General features: G+C 34.3%; 3 protein-coding genes across 3 annotated transcripts; 2 read left to right on the top strand and 1 right to left on the bottom strand.

Moving 5' to 3' along the window:
- The first annotated feature begins 2,078 nt into the window (after positions 1-2,078).
- On the top strand, positions 2,079-9,683 carry LOC132699077 (short-chain dehydrogenase/reductase family 16C member 6). Its single transcript, XM_060665546.1, has 6 exons — positions 2,079-2,232; positions 6,370-6,641; positions 6,873-7,108; positions 7,165-7,326; positions 9,187-9,386; positions 9,440-9,683. The coding sequence occupies exons 1-6, from the start codon at positions 2,198-2,200 to the stop codon at positions 9,540-9,542; spliced, it is 1,008 nt and encodes a 335-aa protein (XP_060521529.1). The 5' UTR covers positions 2,079-2,197; the 3' UTR covers positions 9,543-9,683.
- On the bottom strand, positions 9,610-11,720 carry LOC132699076 (chitinase domain-containing protein 1). The gene is made up of 6 exons (XM_060665545.1): positions 11,262-11,720; positions 11,030-11,210; positions 10,773-10,976; positions 10,562-10,720; positions 10,285-10,510; positions 9,610-9,754 (listed from the first exon to the last, which is right to left on the bottom strand). The coding sequence occupies exons 1-6, from the start codon at positions 11,523-11,525 to the stop codon at positions 9,610-9,612; spliced, it is 1,179 nt and encodes a 392-aa protein (XP_060521528.1). The 5' UTR covers positions 11,526-11,720.
- Positions 11,721-11,910: 190 nt separating this feature from the next.
- Positions 11,911-20,681, top strand: LOC132699074 (pre-mRNA-processing factor 6). The gene is made up of 13 exons (XM_060665544.1): positions 11,911-12,095; positions 12,153-12,212; positions 12,278-12,786; positions 12,845-12,927; positions 12,978-13,209; positions 13,274-13,386; positions 13,448-13,605; positions 13,656-14,028; positions 14,091-14,267; positions 16,862-17,045; positions 17,097-17,293; positions 19,859-20,295; positions 20,354-20,681. Exons 1-13 carry the CDS (start codon positions 12,001-12,003, stop codon positions 20,535-20,537), a joined length of 2,802 nt encoding a protein of 933 aa, XP_060521527.1. The 5' UTR covers positions 11,911-12,000; the 3' UTR covers positions 20,538-20,681.
- The last annotated feature ends 25 nt before the right edge of the window (positions 20,682-20,706 follow it).

Below are 20,706 nucleotides of genomic sequence, written 5' to 3'. Positions count from 1 at the left end.
GAAAAATTGAAAAAAATTCGGACCTTTGGGGTTTCTGAATGTTACAAATAACATTATCTATTGAATTTGTTTTATTTACTATTAGTATTTTCTTTATTATTTAGGTTTTTAGAAAACATTTTAATAGACCTGAAGCAATTTTTTGTATTAAAAGAACCATCGTAATAAAAAATTTAAACTAGCGAAGTCTCTGTAGTGGGCAATTGTTTTTTTTTGCCATGTTAATATTTCAACATTTACAATTTTTTCAAATGCGCAACCTTACACAAAGTCACCGTTATTTTCAACACAATAAATTATATATATATATATATATATATATATATATATATATATATATATATATATATATATATATATATATATATATATATATATATATATATATATATATATATATATAATATTTTTTACAAATTCTGAGGGATGGTACCATCATATAATAAACGGACCACGGCACAATTGCCAGCCCTTATTGGTATCATGTGGCTGAAGTTAGATTTGGATTTAGATTCGGATTTGCAAATATTACAGGGTACCAGCTCGTTACTTATCATAATTAAAAAACATATTTCTGTGCACATGCTGGGTTCGTAAGTGAACTCCCAAAAACCATATCCAATGTTGCTATACAGAAAATAACCCCTGTCCGCTTGCATCACCCCAAAAAATAATTTAATACAACGAAAAAATCTGACGTTGTCCCGGGTATTCTATTAGACCATTAAAGAACCACATAGGAGAGCTTCAAAATGATGTATTACTCAAACTGTCGGGAAGATGTAAAACTACCCCCATTAATGAAATATCCAAAGGTTCGATATATTTATTTCGCAACCTCAAAAAAATATGACGTTGTCCCAGAGATTCAACCAGACTCGAAATGGTCGTGAAGATATAATATTACCCCCAATAATGAAATACCCAAAAGTTCGATATATTTATTTCGCAATCATAAAAAAATCTGACGTCCCAGGTATTCAATACTATTAAAGGAGAGCTCCAAAATAACGTATTACTCAACCAATTCGAAACGGTCGGGAAGATATAAAATTACTCCCAATAATAAAATAGCAAAATATTCGTTTTATTTCGGAATCTCAAAAAATCCTCACGTTGTCCCACATATTCAATTAGACCATTCGAGAGCCACTTAGGAGAGCTTCAAAATGATGTGTTACTCAACCTCCTTGAAACGGTACGGAAGATATAAAACTACCCCCAATAATAAAATAACAAAATATATATTTTATTTATTTTGCAATCTGAAAAAATCTGACGTCCCAGACATTCAACCAGATCTTTAAAGAGCCACTCAGGAGAGCTTCAAAATGATGTATTACTCGACTACCTCGAAACGGTCGGGAAAATATAAAATTACCCCCAATAATGAAATACCTTGAAATTTCTTTTATTTCGGAATCTCAAAAAATCCTGATGTGATGCGAACGGTAAAGGGGTTATTTTCAGTAAAGCAAAAATTTAATAAATATGGTTTTTGGGAGCTCCTTTACAATATTTTCGTGCTTACTTTCCCGGCATTTCCACAGGAATACGTTTTTTTAATTAAGGCAAGTAACGAACTGGTCCACCGTAATATTCGCAAATCCGAATCCAAATCCAAATCTAACTTCACCCAAATATTGGTATCCGCGCTCGCAATTTCGAAAAACGTAACCAAATGGATAGTACGAACCGTTCTAAAACCATTTGCATTAGGATGCTTTTACTTTTTACGAAAACTATCCGGGCATATACAACGCAGAGAAAATATTAACTTTCATATTTACATGTCTTCAGTGGTTCGTTTCGATCATCCGCGTTTTGAGGTCGTCTTTCGTGCGAGAGAAAATCTCGGGTTTATTGAACCCATTCACTAGGGACAACAAAAAAACGAAGGTACTAATTGCTGAGCAACAGTGTATGTACATACCATGTTTCTTGCGTCGAAAAAACCTCGGCATGTCGGAAAAATTTAAGTGAAAAGTATAGAAACTGAGTAGAACGGGTCAAGTGATTTTTTGCCCCATATTAAACGGAAAATGGTCGGGATGTGACTGTCTATTTGGCGGCGGTATCCCCATTTTAGAGAGTTTACTCGCGGCAGTGTGGAAGTGGCCCGGTCCGCAACGCAACATCAGTGATTTCGAACGTTTACTCCGGCGTAGAAAGTGCATAGGATTGGCTTATTTTTAATATGCCGGCGTCACACAAACAACAAAAAACGGAAAGGTACGTTGGTCATTTGATAATATTCATCGATTTTTTTCTAATAATTTTGTCTCCAATTATCAAAGAATTGGTTTAGAAATCTCTAGTTACTGTTACTTGTGCTTTACTTTTCGCTGTGCCTAAGGGCCAACATCCTTTGATGTTTTTGGAAGAAAATAACAAACTTTTTTCCGGATTAATTTAACAGTAGTTTTCGTTTTTTTTTATGAAACAATAATTTTTTTACATTTTTCTAATACGTATTTTAAGAATTCGTAAAGTTTGAAATATGTTAAGAAATATAAGTAAAGCACAAACCCACTGAAATTCTAAAACATATTTGCATATGTTGAAAATAAATAAATATAGTTACAAGTAAACCAGTACTAGATAGTTTTGGTTTTAATAATATTATTGAATAGTTCATTCAGAGTATTGTTTCTTAAACTTAATACCCATTTTTATAATTGTAATATATAATAAAGTCACTAATTTTTTTAAGTTTAAGAAACCATAGATTGGTTTTTCAAATACGATATAAAACATACGATAAATTGGAGAAGTTCATGTTCGCATTAATAATAAACAATTCTTATTTCGGTATATATTATTTATTTCTTTTTTATTCTGAATGTCTATCGAATTATTTACGTAATAAGTAAATTGGTTAATACGCTCTGTTTCGCTTACAAATTTCATATGGCGGTGGACTTTGTAGGAAAAATCCACTCACGCTATATGGCACGGAATGTTGTCACCAAAATGCAAAGTATTCTGAAAATTTACTTACTTTCATACTATACTTACTTTCATACTATACAGACTCTCCAAAGGTGTTAAAAGTTAAAAGTAAAAGTTTTATATTTTAAACGGAACCCCTATATATTATGGCATTTTTGAATTATATTTATATTTTATATATTTGCAAATAGATAAAAGGTATGTAAGCTAAAACTGCAGTAAAGAGCAATTTATTTATTTTAAGCATATTTTATAATACAATTACAAAAGGCTGACAATCTTATACAGGGTACCAAAAAATACATTCGTTAAGTGGACAATGCAAATCGAAGAAAGGTTAGACATGTCGCGTTTTCGCTGATTATGGGTTTTGGTGGTAAATAAATATTTTATTGCTTCTAGTTGTCTATCGTATTTAGAAACGGCAGCTAATTTATTGGTTGATTAATTGGGTCTAGTTTTGTTGTAATGTGTGTTTATTGAATGGTCTGCTCTAAAACCAAACTAAACTAAACTAAAACCCTATCAAGAGTAAATTGTATTATTAAAAGTTACAACTAGTGGCATGTTTGAAAGCTAACTAGATGGGGATTATACAGAAACAAGAATAACAATAATTATACTGTATAAGTTTTTTTAAACAATTACATGAACCTTTAAAAGTAATTTATTATCAAGGCTATAACGCCAAATAATTCCTTTATAAAAAGAAATCTAGTGAAGATAACTCTAGGGAGCTTTATGAATTATGAAACTCATGTCTTCCAATCTACCTGTTTTCAAAATTGGCATTTAAAAATTCCAGAACTTCGCGATACGAGGTGGAACTCCGGCTGACTGAGACCACGTAACTATTTTATTTTATTTCAAAGGACTTCTCACAATACGAGAAGCTGATATAAATAAATTCCAAAAATTTTATACTACTCACAGGTCTTTTAAAAAAATTGGAGTCGAGTAAATATGAGCCTGTTTTTCATACCACACATTCCTACACTATTCCGATCTGTCACGAATCTGAATTTGTCTGGATTCGAATTAGAATAATAATGGAAAAGTCAAAATTGACTGCCTCAATTAATCAATTTGGATACTTTTAACAGGTTTGGGACACCCTGAACGATTAAAAGAAATTTCAAAAAGTAACCACAATGGGACTTGGCATAATCCAAATAAAAAACTTTTTGACAATTTTGGGAGAATTCAGCTTCTCTTGCTACCAAAACAATTTACATTAACATTTAAATTTATACATTAAGCTTATTCCTTTCCGATCTGTATTTTGCCGGCATACTAAAACTATGTTTATTGAACATATGAATCACATTTATTACAGCAATTAGATAACACATTCAAAAAGATATCAAATGCACAAGGAATTTGAGAAATTTGTGCTTGTATATAGTCGATACGTGCTTCTATCGCTACATTCTTTGCTGTTTTCATTTACCTTATGACAATTTCGAAGCATATTTTTTTTAAAGAAATTTGTTTAGCATAACAATTACCCTCACAAAAATAACACGCATCAGGTCGAACGTATTTGACCCCACAAAGTATAGTAAGTTCTGCTTTTCAATTGAAATTGTGAATGAAAACCCATACCGGTTTGTTATTGCAAAATCGTTCAATTTACCTGTTACCTTTCGTATATCTTTCATACAGAATGAGTCATAAAAAATAGGCAATCTCTAAGCTGGAGATACTAGGCACCAAAATATAATCATATAATAAATAATATATAAAAATTTTTTTCATTAATTGAAAAAGTTTTTATAGTACCATAATAAAAATTTGAAAGTTACTGAACGCCGCTTAGAGCGCGCTATCATCGTCAAACATCATTAAACAGTTATGTTGAAATACGACAACTGTGGTAGATTAGATATTTGTTCTCTGACAGGATTTTCACAAATTTGGGCTCTTACTTCATAAATACAGTGGGAAAACTAGTTTGCTGGATGAAAGTAATGTCACAAGGACGTTACTACAGGTAGTTTAATAACAGAGAAATTATTAGGAACTCTACAGGGTTTTCTAGCATATTCAATGCGAGAGGGCTTCAACGTCCCTCTTTTTCAAAGTGATGTTATTCTTTGCTACAAACCCTTTTACTTGGGCCCATACCATTCTACAGCGATATGGAGCAGTAACTCCCTTTTCAGAGTATCTTAATGAAATTTCTTATTTAAAGGAACCCAATAAATGATAATTTTTTTTTCCAACAAATCCAGAAACACTAGCCAATGTCGAGAACGAACTTTGCCAACAACTGCCGGAAAGTAACTATAATTCTAATTTTAAACACTAAAGAGATAGGTTACCTGCCACTCTCGAGAATGTTGACAATCATCGTAAGTATGATAGATACGCCTATGGAATACGCCTACGACAAAGTTTCGCAGTTCAATAAAGATTTATAATTATCCAGCATTAATAAACAGAACATAGTTTCACCGTATTATTTGGATAAATCGGATCATATTTTTTTATCTGTCGTGGTATAGTTGAAACGTGAGGAAAATTTGAAAGAATGTTCCATTTTGTTATAAATACTTAAAACACTTTTAATCATATTTTGGAATTGCCCGCCACCTACATTTTACAATACACTTAAATTTATGATGTTGCTATTTTCTTCTAGGTAGGCTTGTGTCAAATTTGAGTGTCATTAAATTTTAGTTTCCGTGCGTGTTGCTTAATACTTTGTGCATTTGTTTGCAGGCGTTACGGCAGAAAATTCATTCATCCATTTAATTTGAACTTTTTCATTAATATTATAAAAATTGTAATTTTTAAGTTTAAAATTCCTAATTATCATGTCAACAAATCTAAAACTGACAATTTTTATTATCACACCACCTCCACTTCGTCACCGCATCAACAAACCACCCTTTTTCAAACATCTTTTTCTTATAGCGCTTATGTACAGCTTACATGGAGTAAAATTCTTGAGCTAAAACATATTTAAACGTCTCTGTAGAAAGTACTTTTTCGAGAACAATTGTGTGTAGCAGACGACTCTGTGCAGAGCGGGATTTGTTGTTTGCTTTCTTCTTTATGTTTTTTATCCATTTTTTAATGTTTTGCCTTATATACTCTGACGTACGTGACTCAGGAGTTAGACTTGAGCTTTTTGTAATTGCAAACATCAATGTTAATTTTGTGATACTTTCGTATTATTTTCTTCCGAAATAAATATTATTATTATTATTATTATTATTATTATTATTATTATTATTATTATTATTATTATGTTGAGATAATTCATAATATTTTGGTGTCTAGTATCTCCATTTTATGAATCTATCTTTTTTTGTTTTTCAAAGATGGTCCTCAAAAACAATCAACAATTTTTGTTAACCAGTTTGTAATCTTCCTAGCTTGAGAAACCTTAAATTAAATTGATACTTTTAGACTGTTACAATCGTTTTACGTTGCCCTGCAAGAAGCTTGTCTCAGAGCGATTACGCGGTTTCTCGACTTACTGATAGTCTCTTGGTTGGCCGTTTATTATTTCTGCGAAGCTCTCATATTGACGCTGACTCCCTCATCGTTGAGAACCCTGAAAAGCCTGCGAAGTAAAACCGTTTTGGTCACCGGCGGAGCTGGCGGAGTGGGGCAAGAATTGGTCACTAGATTGGCTAGAAATAAAGCTGTTGTAGTAGTTTGGGATGTCAACGAAAAAGGTAATTTAATTTTTAATATTAGCAAAAATCTATATCGAACCTTTTTTTCAAATAACAATCAGATGCTCGTTGGGCGGCCATGACACTTTCGAACCACGTATTCCCCCAAATTTCACAATTTAACTTGCAAGTTTTGTAGTTTTTTTTTTTAAACAGCGATCATCGCACACTTTAACTCGAGAACGTCTTTTTGGTCAGAAAATATTAACTGGTTTTGCATTTACATTACAGGCATGGAAGAACTTAAATCCAACTTGGATAAAGAAGGACTGAAAATCCACACGTATCCGGTTGATCTCGCCGATCGTCAAAATATTTATAAATACGCGGAAATTGTTAAACAAGACATCGGCCCGGTCGATATTGTTATAAACAACGCCGGAATCGTTTGTGGACAGACGTTTCTCGAAATTCCCGACTACATGATAGAGAAGACTTATAAAGTCAACACATTGTCGTGCTACTGGGTAAGAAAAAAAAATGAAACAAATACCAGGCAAGGGCTAATATTATTTTTTTTTAGACAACCAAAGCATTTCTTCCAGAAATGATAAAGAGAGGTAACGGACACATTGTCACTGTTGGTAGCCTCACTGGTCTTTTGGGAACATACAATTGCACCGACTACAGCGGATCTAAATTTGCAACTGTGGGATTTCACGAAAGCCTCTTGATCGAATTGAAGGTTAACAACATTTAAAAAACTCTTAACCAGAGCATGTCCACATAGACAAAAAATCTACCCCGAGCTACGTTTTCTACTTTGGGATACAAGCTCTTCAATAGGGAACTTGAACATTTTTTTTATTTGTTTATGTATACAAATGACGCATACAAAATATCAAAACTCAAAACCCAATTTTTAAGTTGCAATAAATAATTCAAATTGTGGCACTCGGCTATTCCTTTTAAATGATACTAAGTGCGCGGGCCTAATCGTGACGTCATACCGCTGCTTTTCAATCGATACGGCGACATGTTATAGTGTTATTCCCAGATTATCGAGAATTATATTATTAACGTTTATTTTTGGCTGGTGTAAAGGTGTGTTTGTATTTAATCTACGCCAGTTTGTGTTTGTGCTTTACATGATAATAATGATAGCAACACAGAAACAATATTGCAAATCGTTGATAACCTTTTTATTCGTCTACCAGAAAAACATTATGTTCAGATGTCACTTTAACCTTAATCGTGCAAACATTTTGCACCCATCGTATTGCAATCTCCATAGGAATGACTTCCTGGTCTATATAAAATAAAGAACACTTTAAGTCATCAATGCCAAGATACTTTAAAATCAGTATTTAGGTTTCCACAAGTTTAAATAAAATTGTTTTTTTTTATTACATTATTATAGTAGTATTAAAACTAGTGACTAAATTTTCTATGAACATAACTTTTGAGCTTTAACACCGCGAACCTCAGCAAAAGAAAAGCTTTTGGTGTTTTGTATGTAAGATGTCACCATAAATTTATCCACTAAAGGTAAATTATCAAATTGACCTTTTAAAAAATCGGCTTCGGTCATTTTCAGAACTTTCTTTTTGATACTAAACACAAGATAACAAAAGCAAGCAACAGGATCAATACTAAAATTAAAACCACCAACACGAACGCGTTGTTGTTCTCTAGTGGCGTCTCTATGCTACCGTCCGGCTGGCGCGTAATCTTATCAGCGAATTGTCACAGCCACTGACAGCGCGTTTCAAAGAGTATTTAAATTTTGCAATTTTTAATTGTTTATATTTCTTACATAGAACTAAGAAATTATTTTGTTTCTTGTGACCTATGGTTCTTTTAATAGTATCTATAGACTTACTTTTGTAATCAATATTTTTCAAATTAAAATTTTGTTCAAGTTCCCTATTAATGAAGTTGAAATTAAAATATTAAAACTGGAAGTAATTTATTTCACTATGGATCGGCTTTTAGTTGGTTGCTCATCTGTTATTCATTTTAGAACATTGATCTAAACAATAATTTTCGAACATTTATTAGGAACTATAATGTTATGTTATCTATAAACTACTCCATCATAAAATTCTGCGTGCTTGACCTCCACAGTGAAGTAATGAAAAATTTCAGAGGGGGCAGAGTGAAGTTTCAAGTTTATAAACAACGACTTGGCGATATAAAGCCATTGGTAGAAATTGAAGTAAAGGAGGCCAATACCAATGAACATAAACTTTATTTCATCAAAAATAACAAAGCCACTAATAATTTACACACTACTCGTTGATTTTTAATATTTGCGCGCTCAACCGTATCACTTGTCGACTGACTGGCCACGGAGTGACGCGTCGCTTTTATAGAACGCAGGCATTCTCGCAATGGTGGTCGAATATTCCAGCCGTCTTCCCAAGATCAGACATATTTAATCATGTTCCGATTTCCACGTGCCCACGTTTCATGAAACGCAGGCAACGCTGGACTCATTCGGCTCGTTAATCACCATATGTTAATAATATTAAAAATATTTCTGCTAATGTAATTGTAAAAGTACAATTGGCAACGCTAAAAAAATCTCTTACAATATTTATAGAGCCAGGGTTACAACAGAATCAAAATGACTATGGTGTGTCCCTATTTTATCAACACGGGCATGTTTGAGGGCTGCAAGCCGAAACAGATGGACATGCTCGAACCGAAAGACGTCGCGAAAAGCATTATAACGGCGATTCGGAAAGAAGAAATATTTGTCACAGTTCCAACGAGCTCGCGATATATTTTACCCCTGAAGAAGTAAAAAAAATCCTTTCCTGTCCATTCGAATTATAAATTTGCGTCGATTTTAGCTACATACCAGCCAAATTAGGATGGTTGTTGCTGTACAGAGTGTTGCGTTTGCCACAAGCGATGATGAGCATGAGGAGTTTCAAAGAAGTGGAAGCAGCGTAGTTTTTTTTGTTTAGAGTTGGAACGATAGACGGTTTAACTAGAAACATTTATTATTTTTAGCATAAAATCAGAATAAATCGTAGAAATAGTCTAGGCCCTGACCCAATTCCCAAATTGAAATACCTGTATTCAATCTCCTGGCCAATTCTAACCTTTTGTGGATAGAATAAAGTGTAGGGAAGAAAATTATATGCTTCTTATTTTCGACATCTCTAAAAATAATTTAAAAAAAAATAAATTGCATAAAATTCGACTATTCCGTTGAAGTCTCGGAAACGCTAATTGATGCAACATTAATGCCGAAAAAATACCACATTCAAACTGTAAACTGTCAGCGTCCATGTTGATTATTGAATGCCGCAATGTGTTATTGGTTAGTTTAGATTTCAAATAAGGGTTCTTATTGGTTGAAATGACTCACCCGTTGAACATATATCAAATTAATATTTGCGAATTTTTGAATTATAAGGCATCAATATAAAAAAATTAGATGTAGCTGTCGATTGAAGAAAAAAATCGTTAAAAGTGATTTTGGACATTACCAAAAGAATAAAATCGAAAACTAAGAATTTTAATTTTCCCGACTTATTTCCGAAAATGTTATCTTAAATTTGTCAGCGGAATGTTATCAGAATCACCCATAAGATACTTCCTTTTAACACTCTTACTGTATCCGAGACTCCCACTATGAGAGTTGAATATAAAAAATCCTGTACATCGAATACCTCGAGTTTTATCTCACCTGTATTCATATATGTGCTCGTCCACTTGCGAATCGTAAGAGAACTTTTTATCGGGATTTAAACTGAGTTTCTCAATATACTCGTGAGCCACAATAGGACCACCTCCATCTGAGGAGAAATCGTTGCCGTAAAAGTTAAGACCCATTAAAATTTTCTTTCTTTTACTGGTGCTGGTCGTTAAAGAAATTACCGCATCTTCGACCCAAGTCAAAGGCGCGTTCGGCCCTAGAAGCATAATGTTGTGTAAAAATGGTATTCGCGTAAGGTTCAACTTGCCTGGCATTTGGGGATTGGAGTAATCGTATGTCATCAACGAAAATGCAGTGACATGGTCATACAGTGCTTCAAAGTGGTTACCGTTAAACAATTCATGGTTACCCCTTTTAGGGGGAATGACCAATATTGTATCTAGGCCTTCTACAGTAAAACTGTCACCTAGGGAAAATAATTATCAAGAATAAGTTGCTTTACTAATAAACAATCTTACTCAACATCTGCATGAGCCTTATTACACTTTCTGGTTTTACAATCTGTATTATTTGTGTCCAGACTTCAAATACATATCCATCAAATTGATTTTTCTTACAGGAATCTATCAATGTTTGTAGTAATGCCTTGATTTCCTCTTTACTCGTTAAAAGTTTTGAATAGTCCTGTGACGTCCAACCATCAAACAAAATTCTTGGAACAACTAAGATATTTTTTCAGTTTTGAAACTATAAATTGCTCGATACAAGATTTTACTTTTAGTGTTGCGCTGCCTGCCTGCATTTTTAACATTTGCCACCCAGCCTTCGTCAATATCGTGCGTACCTGTTACTTCATAGGAACTTGTGCCTTTTCGTCTTATTTGTAGCCAAACGGGGGAAATATGAGTGAACTTATTGCCAAATATTTTTGCTATATCATAACCGTGATTATTCCACTTAAATAACACAGCACTGAGTGATTGTAGGTTTTATGAATTAAAACTTACCGGTGTTACATACCCCAGAACCATGCCATCAAAATTGTAATCGTCAGTTTCTGCATAAAAGGATTTGTGATTAGCCAAAACATCTTTTGCAAAAACTGTTTCGCTAACAAAATTTTTATCAAACACTGAATAATTTTGAGGCCCTATCTTACTCTTTAATTCTTTTGCCTGTTTATTTTTAGACCCTTTATTTTTCGGAGATAACGTTCCTTGAATCCCCAAAAAAAGTGTCCATAACAACATAAAACGAATTAAGTTAGTCATTTATAATATAATGTGTGAAAAGCTCTTGATTATTTATTTTGTTTTAATATACAAATGACTTAATTAATTAATCAAGTTCAGAAACACACGTATAGATATATTTTTCTGAAGTGTTTTAGATTTATTTTGAATTTCCTTCTTCAAATTAGGTGAGGCTAACCTAATATCAAATTCTTCTTTCTTCACTGAATCAAGTTGGAAAAAATTGCAAGAACCATATTCCCATATTAACTGTTAATTCTTAAATTATGAACGCTTAATGTAATAGAAATCTATATTACTGGTGATAAATATATGTATATGCGCCCATTGCAAAAAAAAGCAAAGACATTACGAATGCATTACCAATATGAAAATAATGACTTCGTCATCCCAGAAAAAAGAACAAAACATACCTTTGAACGTAACCTCAGCAAAATTTGCTTAAATATGTCTTACTATTAATTTGATCTAGATTATTAACTAAATATTAAATATGACCGCTCCTCCGGCAGCTTTAGTTAACAGGAATAAAAAGCATTTTTTGGGCGTACCAGCACCGCTTGGATATGTAGCAGGTGTTGGAAGAGGGTGAGCTTTCACAACTTGAAAGTGTTAAGCGCTGGTTATTGTATTTTAATTTTTTAGAGCGACAGGATTTACAACACGTTCTGATATTGGTCCTGCTCGAGATGCCAATGACGTTTCGTAAGTTTTAGTGGAATAGCTCTATAATAATCCTATTTTTATTCATACATTTTGTATTTCTGAAGAGACGATCGCCATGCTCCACCTGCAGCAAAAAGGACCAAGAAGAAAGACGAGGAAGAGGAGAAGGAGGAAGAAGAAGATTTGAATGATTCCAATTATGATGAATTTAGTGGTTACGGTGGTTCGTTGTTCTCAAAAGATCCTTATGATAAAGATGATGCTGAAGCTGATGCTATTTATGAAGCTATAGATAAACGAATGGACGAAAAACGTAAAGAATATAGAGAAAAACGTCTTAGGGAAGAACTGGAAAGGTATCGGCAGGAAAGGCCAAAAATTCAGCAACAGTTCTCAGATTTGAAGAGGGATTTGGTTAAAGTGACAGATGATGAGTGGAAAAATGTTCCAGAAGTAGGAGATGCAAGAAACAGGAAGCAAAGAAATCCCAGGGCTGAAAAATTCACCCCTCTTCCTGACAGTGTTTTAGCTAGAAATCTGGGTGGAGAGTCCTCCACTGCTATTGATCCTAATTCTGGTTTGGCAAGTATGGTTCCAGGAGTAAATACACCTGGTAAACTGATGATTTTAAAATAATACTATTGGATTTTTGATTTGATGATTCGTTGCAGGAATGCTTACCCCTACAGGTGATATGGATTTGAAAAAAATTGGACAAGCAAGAAACACCTTAATGAATGTGAAGCTGTCTCAAGTAATGCATAATGCATTTATTTTTGTTTTCCTAAATTATATGGTTCACAGGTCTCAGATTCAGTAACGGGACAGACAGTTGTTGATCCAAAAGGTTATTTAACAGATTTGCAGTCCATGATACCCACTTATGGTGGTGACATAAATGACATTAAGAAAGCCCGGCTCCTGTTGAAATCTGTGAGAGAAACGAATCCCAATCACCCTCCAGCTTGGATCGCTAGTGCCAGGCTGGAAGAAGTTACTGGTAAAGTACAAGCTGCTAGAAATTTGATAATGAAAGGTAATGATAAAACGTCAATCTGATAACTAGCTAGAGCTACATATTGGGAATTTTTGGAACTTAGGGTGTGAAGTCAATCCGCAGAGTGAGGATTTGTGGTTGGAAGCAGCTAGATTAAACCCTGCTGATACCGCTAAAGCAGTTATTGCACAAGCTGCGCGACATATTCCAACATCAGTAAGTCACCCATCTTGGACTTAATTTTAGCATAAAATATCAAAATTTATGATTGTTAAAGGTTAGGATATGGATTAAAGCTGCAGATCTGGAGTCAGAAACAAAAACGAAAAGAAGAGTGTTTCGAAAAGCCTTGGAGCATATTCCAAACTCCGTGAGGCTGTGGAAAGCGGCTGTGGAATTGGAAAACCCCGACGACGCCCGGATCTTGCTTTCCAGGTAATTATTACCCGTTTGAGAGTTAATGTGGTGCAGAATTCAAGTTTCAGGGCGGTAGAATGTTGCCCGACGGCAGTGGAGCTTTGGTTGGCCCTTGCCAGATTGGAAACCTACGAAAATGCGAGAAAAGTGCTGAACAAAGCGCGCGAAAATATCCCCACCGACAAACAGATTTGGACTACTGCCGCGAAGCTCGAAGAGGCCAACGGTAACCATCACATGGTGGAGAAGATTATAGAAAGGGCTATCACATCTCTCAGTTCCAACGGCGTAGAGATCAATAGGGAACAGTGGTTTAAGGAAGCCATCGAAAGCGAAAAGGGGGGCCACGTTCACTGTTGTCGGGCTATAGTCAAAGCGATTTTGGGGTACGGAGTCGAACCCGAGGATCAGAAGCACACTTGGATGGAAGATGCAGAAAACGTTAGCATTTTAAAAGGTTTGTGTTTGCTATTTCACTGTTCTGTTTTTTTTTTTTTTGGCAGTGCACCACTCAAGGGGCCTATGAGTGTGCCCGAACAATATACAACATCTCTTTGGCTACATTCCCCGGTAAGAAATCAATTTGGTTACGTGCCGCTTATTTGGAGAAGAATCACGGTTCCAGGGAGAGTCTGGAAAGTCTTCTTCAACGGGCTGTTGCCCATTGCCCGAAAAGCGAGGTAAACTGACCATTTTTTTAAATAAAAATGAATTGGATAGTCATATCTAAGTAAAAGATGCAGCAAGACAGACTTGGCAGTCCAGTAGAGATGAAACTGCGTACCCTGCAGACTATGGGGCTGGAACCTTTTCTTTTGAATATTTAATTAAAGGACACATAATAGCATGCTTAGCAGACTATAACAGTATATAAAAAATTGATTAGATGATTGTCTATTACCCTTTAAACTGAATAAAACAAACTTTATACCTTTCAGCCTTAGACCCATAAGGGACTAAACTAAAAGAAAAGACAATTTTTGGATGATGTATTCCTGCTTTGTGTAATGAAGTTGATTATAGCCTAGTTGTTTGGGAATTTGATGCAGAAAAATATATAAAAAAATAATTTCATAAAAGCTATAATCAGCATCACACTTTGAGTTAATGTGAGTGTTAATGATACTAGACATGTGTGCTGCCAAAGTTTTCAATTGTCACAGGTTAAGTTGTCTACTACGCAAAGGGTGATCCAAATTATAATGATGAAACTTTAACAGCACATTCAACAGGTGAAAATAACTAAAAAAGTTCATATAAACTTATATCCTAAAATGCTTTGCTTCGGCGATACAGGGTGTTGAAATATTGCGAAGATAATATCTTCTAAATTTTACATTCAATTCGTATGACGAGTGGCGTTCGTAAGACTGATTTAATCAGTTTACCACCCCTACGCCAATTAGGTGGAAATGCAAACAATATTTTTTTTGGACCGAGGTGGTTTTACTTGATGAAAATACATTTAACACAATTAAGTTAGAACAAAAAATGTTCAGACAGCTGTTTCGGCAACACTGCATTTATCAAATACAAAATATGACAATATTCCGGCATCTATATAGACAACCAGGTAGTAATAGATTCTTATTTAAGGTGTAGGGTTGGTTATAAATTCAAAATTAACAACAGCGACGCATTTAATAGATTGGAATATCTCCTCATTTTGTTAATCTTCATAGCGTCCAACAAATTCATTTTTTTGCTTTTTGATTGATTATTTAAAATATCAAAATTATCGTCAAAGTTGTGAATTTCTGAATTTCTGTTATGTATGACTGTATTTCAATGAAGTTAGAATCCGAACTTTTATTTTTAAACTCCCTTTTATGTTCATTAATGCGTTTCTTAAATGTTTTACCTGTTTTTCGATATATGATCCACATTTCAATTTGTAGACTCGGGATTTTTGAGTTTTTCGTAATTTAGTTTGTTTTTTGGAAAATATCCTCTGGTGTTTTCAGTTTTAAAAGCAATATTAAGACCAAATTTAGATAGATGGTTCAAAATTATCTCGCTTGTTTCTCCTATGTATTTTATTGTTTTATAAATTTTGGGTTCGGTGTTTACTATCGAATAGATAGAGTGCAGAGTTATTAACTGCTTTTTATGTATAATCTTATCTATCAAACAGGGGTGGTAACCATTGTTAAAAGCTATTAGCTTTGTAATATTTAATTCTTTTTCAAAATTTTCTGTGGAAAATGGTATATTAAGTAGTCTGTGGATCAAAGCATAAAAGGCAGTCATTTTGTGTGTGTAAGGGTGATTTGAATTATTGACTTATTGATTTTGTGGTAAATGGAAAAATCTACCTTTAGTTTAGTTAATTAGCAGTTTAGTTATAGTTCAGTCCAGAAAGTTTTATTTATATGGTTATGTATGGAGTTAATATGATTTAAAAAGGACTGCAGTTGTCTTTCCATTCCAGTGAAACAAGCAAAAACAGCATCTACTATACCGCCAGACAAATCCTTTACTCAGGGGAATATTCTCTAACTTGTCAATGCAAATTTCTGCAAGTAGTGGACTAATTGGGTTTCCCATAATTAATACTTCTTTAGCAAATTGACCATTAAATTCCAAATAATTTTGGTCTAAACAAAGTATTAAACTATGTGAGTGCGAATATTGTCTATTATATCTATTTTTCTTTTCGGGAAGGCTGTTAATGGTGGTTACTATATACTTATGGAACCTACAAGTCTTCATCTACAAATTTTCCAAAAAAAAAATAAAGAAAACTCTGATATCCATGAATATAGTACCCGGAAGTAATGAAATATTTGTTTGATCAATCATAATAGTATGTTTCATAAAAAAATCACCGCATCATTCTGGATGTAAAATCTATAACTTTCTTTGAAAAACGATTGAAAGGATTGTTGTTATCTCTTACTTTTTACACAATAGAGAGTTTTTGGTTGTTTTGGAGTGTAAATAAAGGTCCTACGTCTGTGTATCTGTATCTGAAATCTATCTATTTCTACTGTAATGTTTTACACTCACATATATTTATGTTAGTCAATTTTTTTCTTATAAACATATTTGTTGTCTGTTTTTTTATAGCTTAACTATATATAGTACTGCTTGGGACTAATAAAGAATCTCAACTTGAATTCAGCTATAATAAGGAACTTATGAACTTATGAAACAGATTTAAATCCATCGTGCAGCCAAGTTAATAGTAGTTACAAATAAGATAAGACTTTATATATAGTGTAAATGTATTATTATTATCCAATAAATAAAATTTTTTCATAAACACTTTTAGGTTCTGTGGCTTATGGGGGCGAAAAGTAAATGGCTCGCGGGAGATGTACCCGCGGCACGGGGTATTTTATCCCTTGCCTTCCAAGCGAACCCCAACAGCGAAGAAATTTGGTTGGCCGCGGTGAAATTAGAGTCTGAAAATAAGGAGTACGAGAGAGCTAGAAGACTATTGGCGAAAGCTAGAGGTGGAGTAGTTCAAACAACGCGTTAGGTTAATTAAGTGGAATTGTTTATAGGGTCTGCCCCAACGCCCAGAGTCATGATGAAAAGTGCAAAATTGGAGTGGTCCTTGAACGATTTGGATGCGGGTCTACAGCTGCTCGACGAAGCGCTTAAAGTGTTTCCCGACTTTCCGAAATTGTGGATGATGTACGGGCAGATTTACGAGCAGAAAAACGACTTGTCGAAGGCATTTGACGCCTACAACGCGGGCGTAAGTTAAACGATTGGCTAAATATTGTTCTGAATACTTTTTTCTACAAGTTGTAGGATTTCCTTTGGTTTTCTCATTCAAGTAAACATCATTGTATATGTATACATTTATTATTTAAAATGTACATTTTAGCTATAAGTAGCCATCTTCAGGTTCTACACCAATTATTGGTTTAATCATACTAAAAATTATAGAACATACTTATACCCGAGACATACATTTTAAATAACAAATGTATAGATCGACAAATTTTGTATAATGTCAAACAAAACAAATTAAAATGTAATAGCAAGATGTTAACAAGAAACGGTTATAAACAGTTATGAATATGAAATATGAAAAACCTTCAAATTATAAAAGAAGTTCTACTTGGAAACAATTACCCACCAACATATCTCAAAAGTTATTTTGAAAAGTTTTCAGTAATGTCCACAAAAAGATAACAATAGGTATAATGAACAATAATTTTAAATATGTTGCTACTTTTAAAAGTGAAATTGAAACTGTACACATGAAATGTTGCCTTATTCTCACGATAACATGATATTTTGTCTTCTTTTTGCTCTGCTTGTCTATCTCTGGCGTAAGCCAATCGACTGTCTCAAGTTCTTCTTTCGTTCTACACTTCTTTTACCGTCGATCTTGCCCTCAATGGTATTTTAATAATTCTACATTATATCCACATCTCAGATGCTTCCAATTTGTTTATGGGTTTTACTCTTAGTGTCCGGCCTTTAACACGGTACAGAAGCACTGACCAAACCTGGCAGCCCACAAATCTTAGCCGAAGACTAAGGTCCAAGTCGCTACAAGTGAGCACTTTTTTGAATTTTAGGAATGCGCCTCGGGCTTCTTCAATTCTGCTTTCGATTTTCTTGTCTGAAAATCATTCTTCATAAAGCCAAGTTCCTAGGTACCCAAATTTTTTCGCGCGTTCTCTAACTTTTCTATTAAGCTGGCGTTTTTATATGTTATAACCATGAATTTAGTTTTCTTTGTGTTTTGTCCCATACCCTGGCTACAGTCTCCCACCATATTAACAATCTGTTGCAGATCATCTATATTGTCCGCAATCAGAATAGCGTCGTCAGTATAGCATATGTTATTTAACCAAACTTCATTGACTTTGATCTCAATTTCCTTGTGCTCGAGCGACTCCTGAAAAATAGCTTCCGAATACAGGTTAAACAAGAATGGTAACAGTATACACTCCTGCCGCACTCTTCGATGAATTTGGATTTGGTTGGTCAGACCGTTAGCCACTCTGACCTGTCCTGATTGGTGCCAGTATAAGTTTTCAAAGCAACGAATGTCTTTTTGAACCAAATCAAGAATTTTGAGAAGCTGCATAAGTTTATGTACTTTGTCAAAAGCCTTTCCGTAGTATATAAAACATAAACCCACGTTTTTCCACTGGTCATAGCAATTCGGTACTAATACTTGCGTTGCAACTAACGTCTCTCTGCTGCCCAGTCCCTGTCTAAATCCAAACTGTGGGTTGCTTATGGCGTTATCGCATTTTTTATACAATCTCTGATGTATTATCCTCAGGAATATTTTTAGGGAATGATTCATGGGGCTAGTAAGTCTGTGTTCGCTGGTCTTCTTTGGTAGAGAAATAAAATTTGAAGAGTGTCACTATTGCAGTTATATAACTTGTAAAGTACTGCAATGCCGTTCTCGTGTAAAGTTTAAGTATTTCTGATGGTATTTAATCCAACACAATTAGTAACCTGCAATTGGCGATTTTTTCGATACAATAAGACCTCTGACGGAAAAAATATTACTATTGATGGCAAGTAAAATTGGGACTGGTTGTATTGTTTTAAAAAATGGATTTCTCCGAAAGTTCAACACTAAAAGAAAAGCTTACAGGTTTCAGATTCAAACACAAAAAACAAATTCCTCTGTTATTCCAGAAATAACGAATAACAATCGTTATTGGTAAAAAAAATTGCCCATTATTATGGGATTCTGCAATACACCCAATTAAAATTGCATGTTTTGCTTTTAATAATGCTCTCCATAAAACTCCTACTTTCACGTTACATTTGAAATAGGATAAAAATGTTTTTTTTTTTGTAAAATGCTCTTGCGTCAAACCACACACCACAAAAAATGACTATGACAACGACTGTTTTGTGAATAAGTAGCGAATTCTATCCTTTACTTAGTTTGAGGTAAAAGTCAAATTTTATACGAAGACATCAATATGTTAGATGTTTCGAGCACTCAAGTACTTATCTTGATCTAAATAAGTAGAGTATCAAGGGAATCAATAACCAAACGGAGTCCTAAAGGTTTAACTTACTTACTTCAAAAATGGCAACGTGGCTGATCCCAAAGATAAATGAACAATACTTAGTCGTAGTCAAATCAGCATGGCTTATCTCATTTTTTTCGACCTTTCAGGACTGGGAAAAAAGTTATTTGCAAGGTTATCGTTTAGAAGTAAATAAAATTAAAAAAATAAAAATTGTAATTGCTGAGGTACAGATCCGTCATATAATAAGCTTTTTTATATACACCATTGTGATTGGATTTGGTTTTTTTGGGTTATCGCAGATAAAAAAGACGCCAAATTCCATCCCGCTTTGGATTCTGTTGTCACGTTTGGAGGAAAAAAGGGGTCTCCTAATAAAGGCCAGATCGGTTCTCGAAAGAGCGAGATTAAAAAACCCGAAAAACGACGAACTGTGGCTGGAAGCAATCAGGGTCGAACTAAGAGCGGGAATGAAGGAGATCGCGAACGCCATGATGGCGAAAGCGTTGCAGGAGTGTTCCACGTCCGGGTTGCTGTGGGCGGAGTCGATATTCATGGAGCCCAGACCGCAAAGGAAAACGAAATCAGTGGACGCCTTGAAAAAGTGCGAACACGATCCCCACGTGTTGCTGGCGGTCAGCAAACTGTTTTGGTCGGAAAGGAAGGTGGGGAAATGCAGGGAATGGTTTCAGAGAACACTGAAAATCGATCCGGATTTAGGAGACGCATGGGCACATTGGTACGGTTACACACAATGGGGCGGTTTGGTTTGATTGGTATTTAATTTTTTTTTAAAGGTATCGATTCGAACAACTTCATGGTACTAAAGAAAAGCAGGAGGAGGTGAAGCAGAGGTGTTTAACGGCGGAACCGCATCATGGAGAGCTGTGGTGTTCGGTTTCCAAAAATATTAGAAATGTGGGATTTTCAACTGAACAAATTTTGCTAGCCACAGCCAAAGAGGTACCAATACCAATATAAGTATTTTTATTTGTACTCATTGTATAAAATTTAGACGTGACTTTAATCTAGATAAGCTAATTGAGTACTTGATAAATAAAACATCTACCCGTAGGTCGGGACTGTGTTCTGATTATTTAATAAAAGCCTCTGATATAAAAATTGTCTTTAATTTTTTTTTACAATATAT

The sequence above is a fragment of the Cylas formicarius genome, unplaced genomic scaffold (assembly GCF_029955315.1).
Source record: "Cylas formicarius isolate icCylForm1 unplaced genomic scaffold, icCylForm1.1 PGA_scaffold_3__17_contigs__length_32017465, whole genome shotgun sequence".
NCBI lineage: Eukaryota > Metazoa > Arthropoda > Insecta > Coleoptera > Brentidae > Cylas > Cylas formicarius.
This window is presented reverse-complemented; position numbering and strand designations above follow the sequence as displayed.

Excerpts from the sequence above, each read along its gene's own strand:
- LOC132699077 (XM_060665546.1), top strand. The coding sequence starts at position 2,198 with ATGCCGGCGTCACACAAACAACAAAAAACGGAAAG. Across the intron at positions 2,233-6,369 it reads AAACAACAAAAAACGGAAAG|ACTGTTACAATCGTTTTACG; the intron begins GTACGTTGGTCA and ends TGATACTTTTAG. Across the intron at positions 7,109-7,164 it reads ACACATTGTCGTGCTACTGG|ACAACCAAAGCATTTCTTCC; the intron begins GTAAGAAAAAAA and ends ATTTTTTTTTAG.
- LOC132699076 (XM_060665545.1), bottom strand. The coding sequence starts at position 11,525 with ATGACTAACTTAATTCGTTTTATGTTGTTATGGACACTTTTTTTGGGG. Across the intron at positions 10,721-10,772 it reads AAGGCTCATGCAGATGTTGA|GTGACAGTTTTACTGTAGAA; the intron begins GTAAGATTGTTT and ends TATTTTCCCTAG. Across the intron at positions 9,755-10,284 it reads GAGCACATATATGAATACAG|AGATGTCGAAAATAAGAAGC; the intron begins GTGAGATAAAAC and ends AATTATTTTTAG.
- LOC132699074 (XM_060665544.1), top strand. The coding sequence starts at position 12,001 with ATGACCGCTCCTCCGGCAGCTTTAGTTAACAGGAATAAAAAGCATTTT. Across the intron at positions 12,787-12,844 it reads TCCAGGAGTAAATACACCTG|GAATGCTTACCCCTACAGGT; the intron begins GTAAACTGATGA and ends GATTCGTTGCAG. Across the intron at positions 13,210-13,273 it reads TAGAAATTTGATAATGAAAG|GGTGTGAAGTCAATCCGCAG; the intron begins GTAATGATAAAA and ends TTTGGAACTTAG.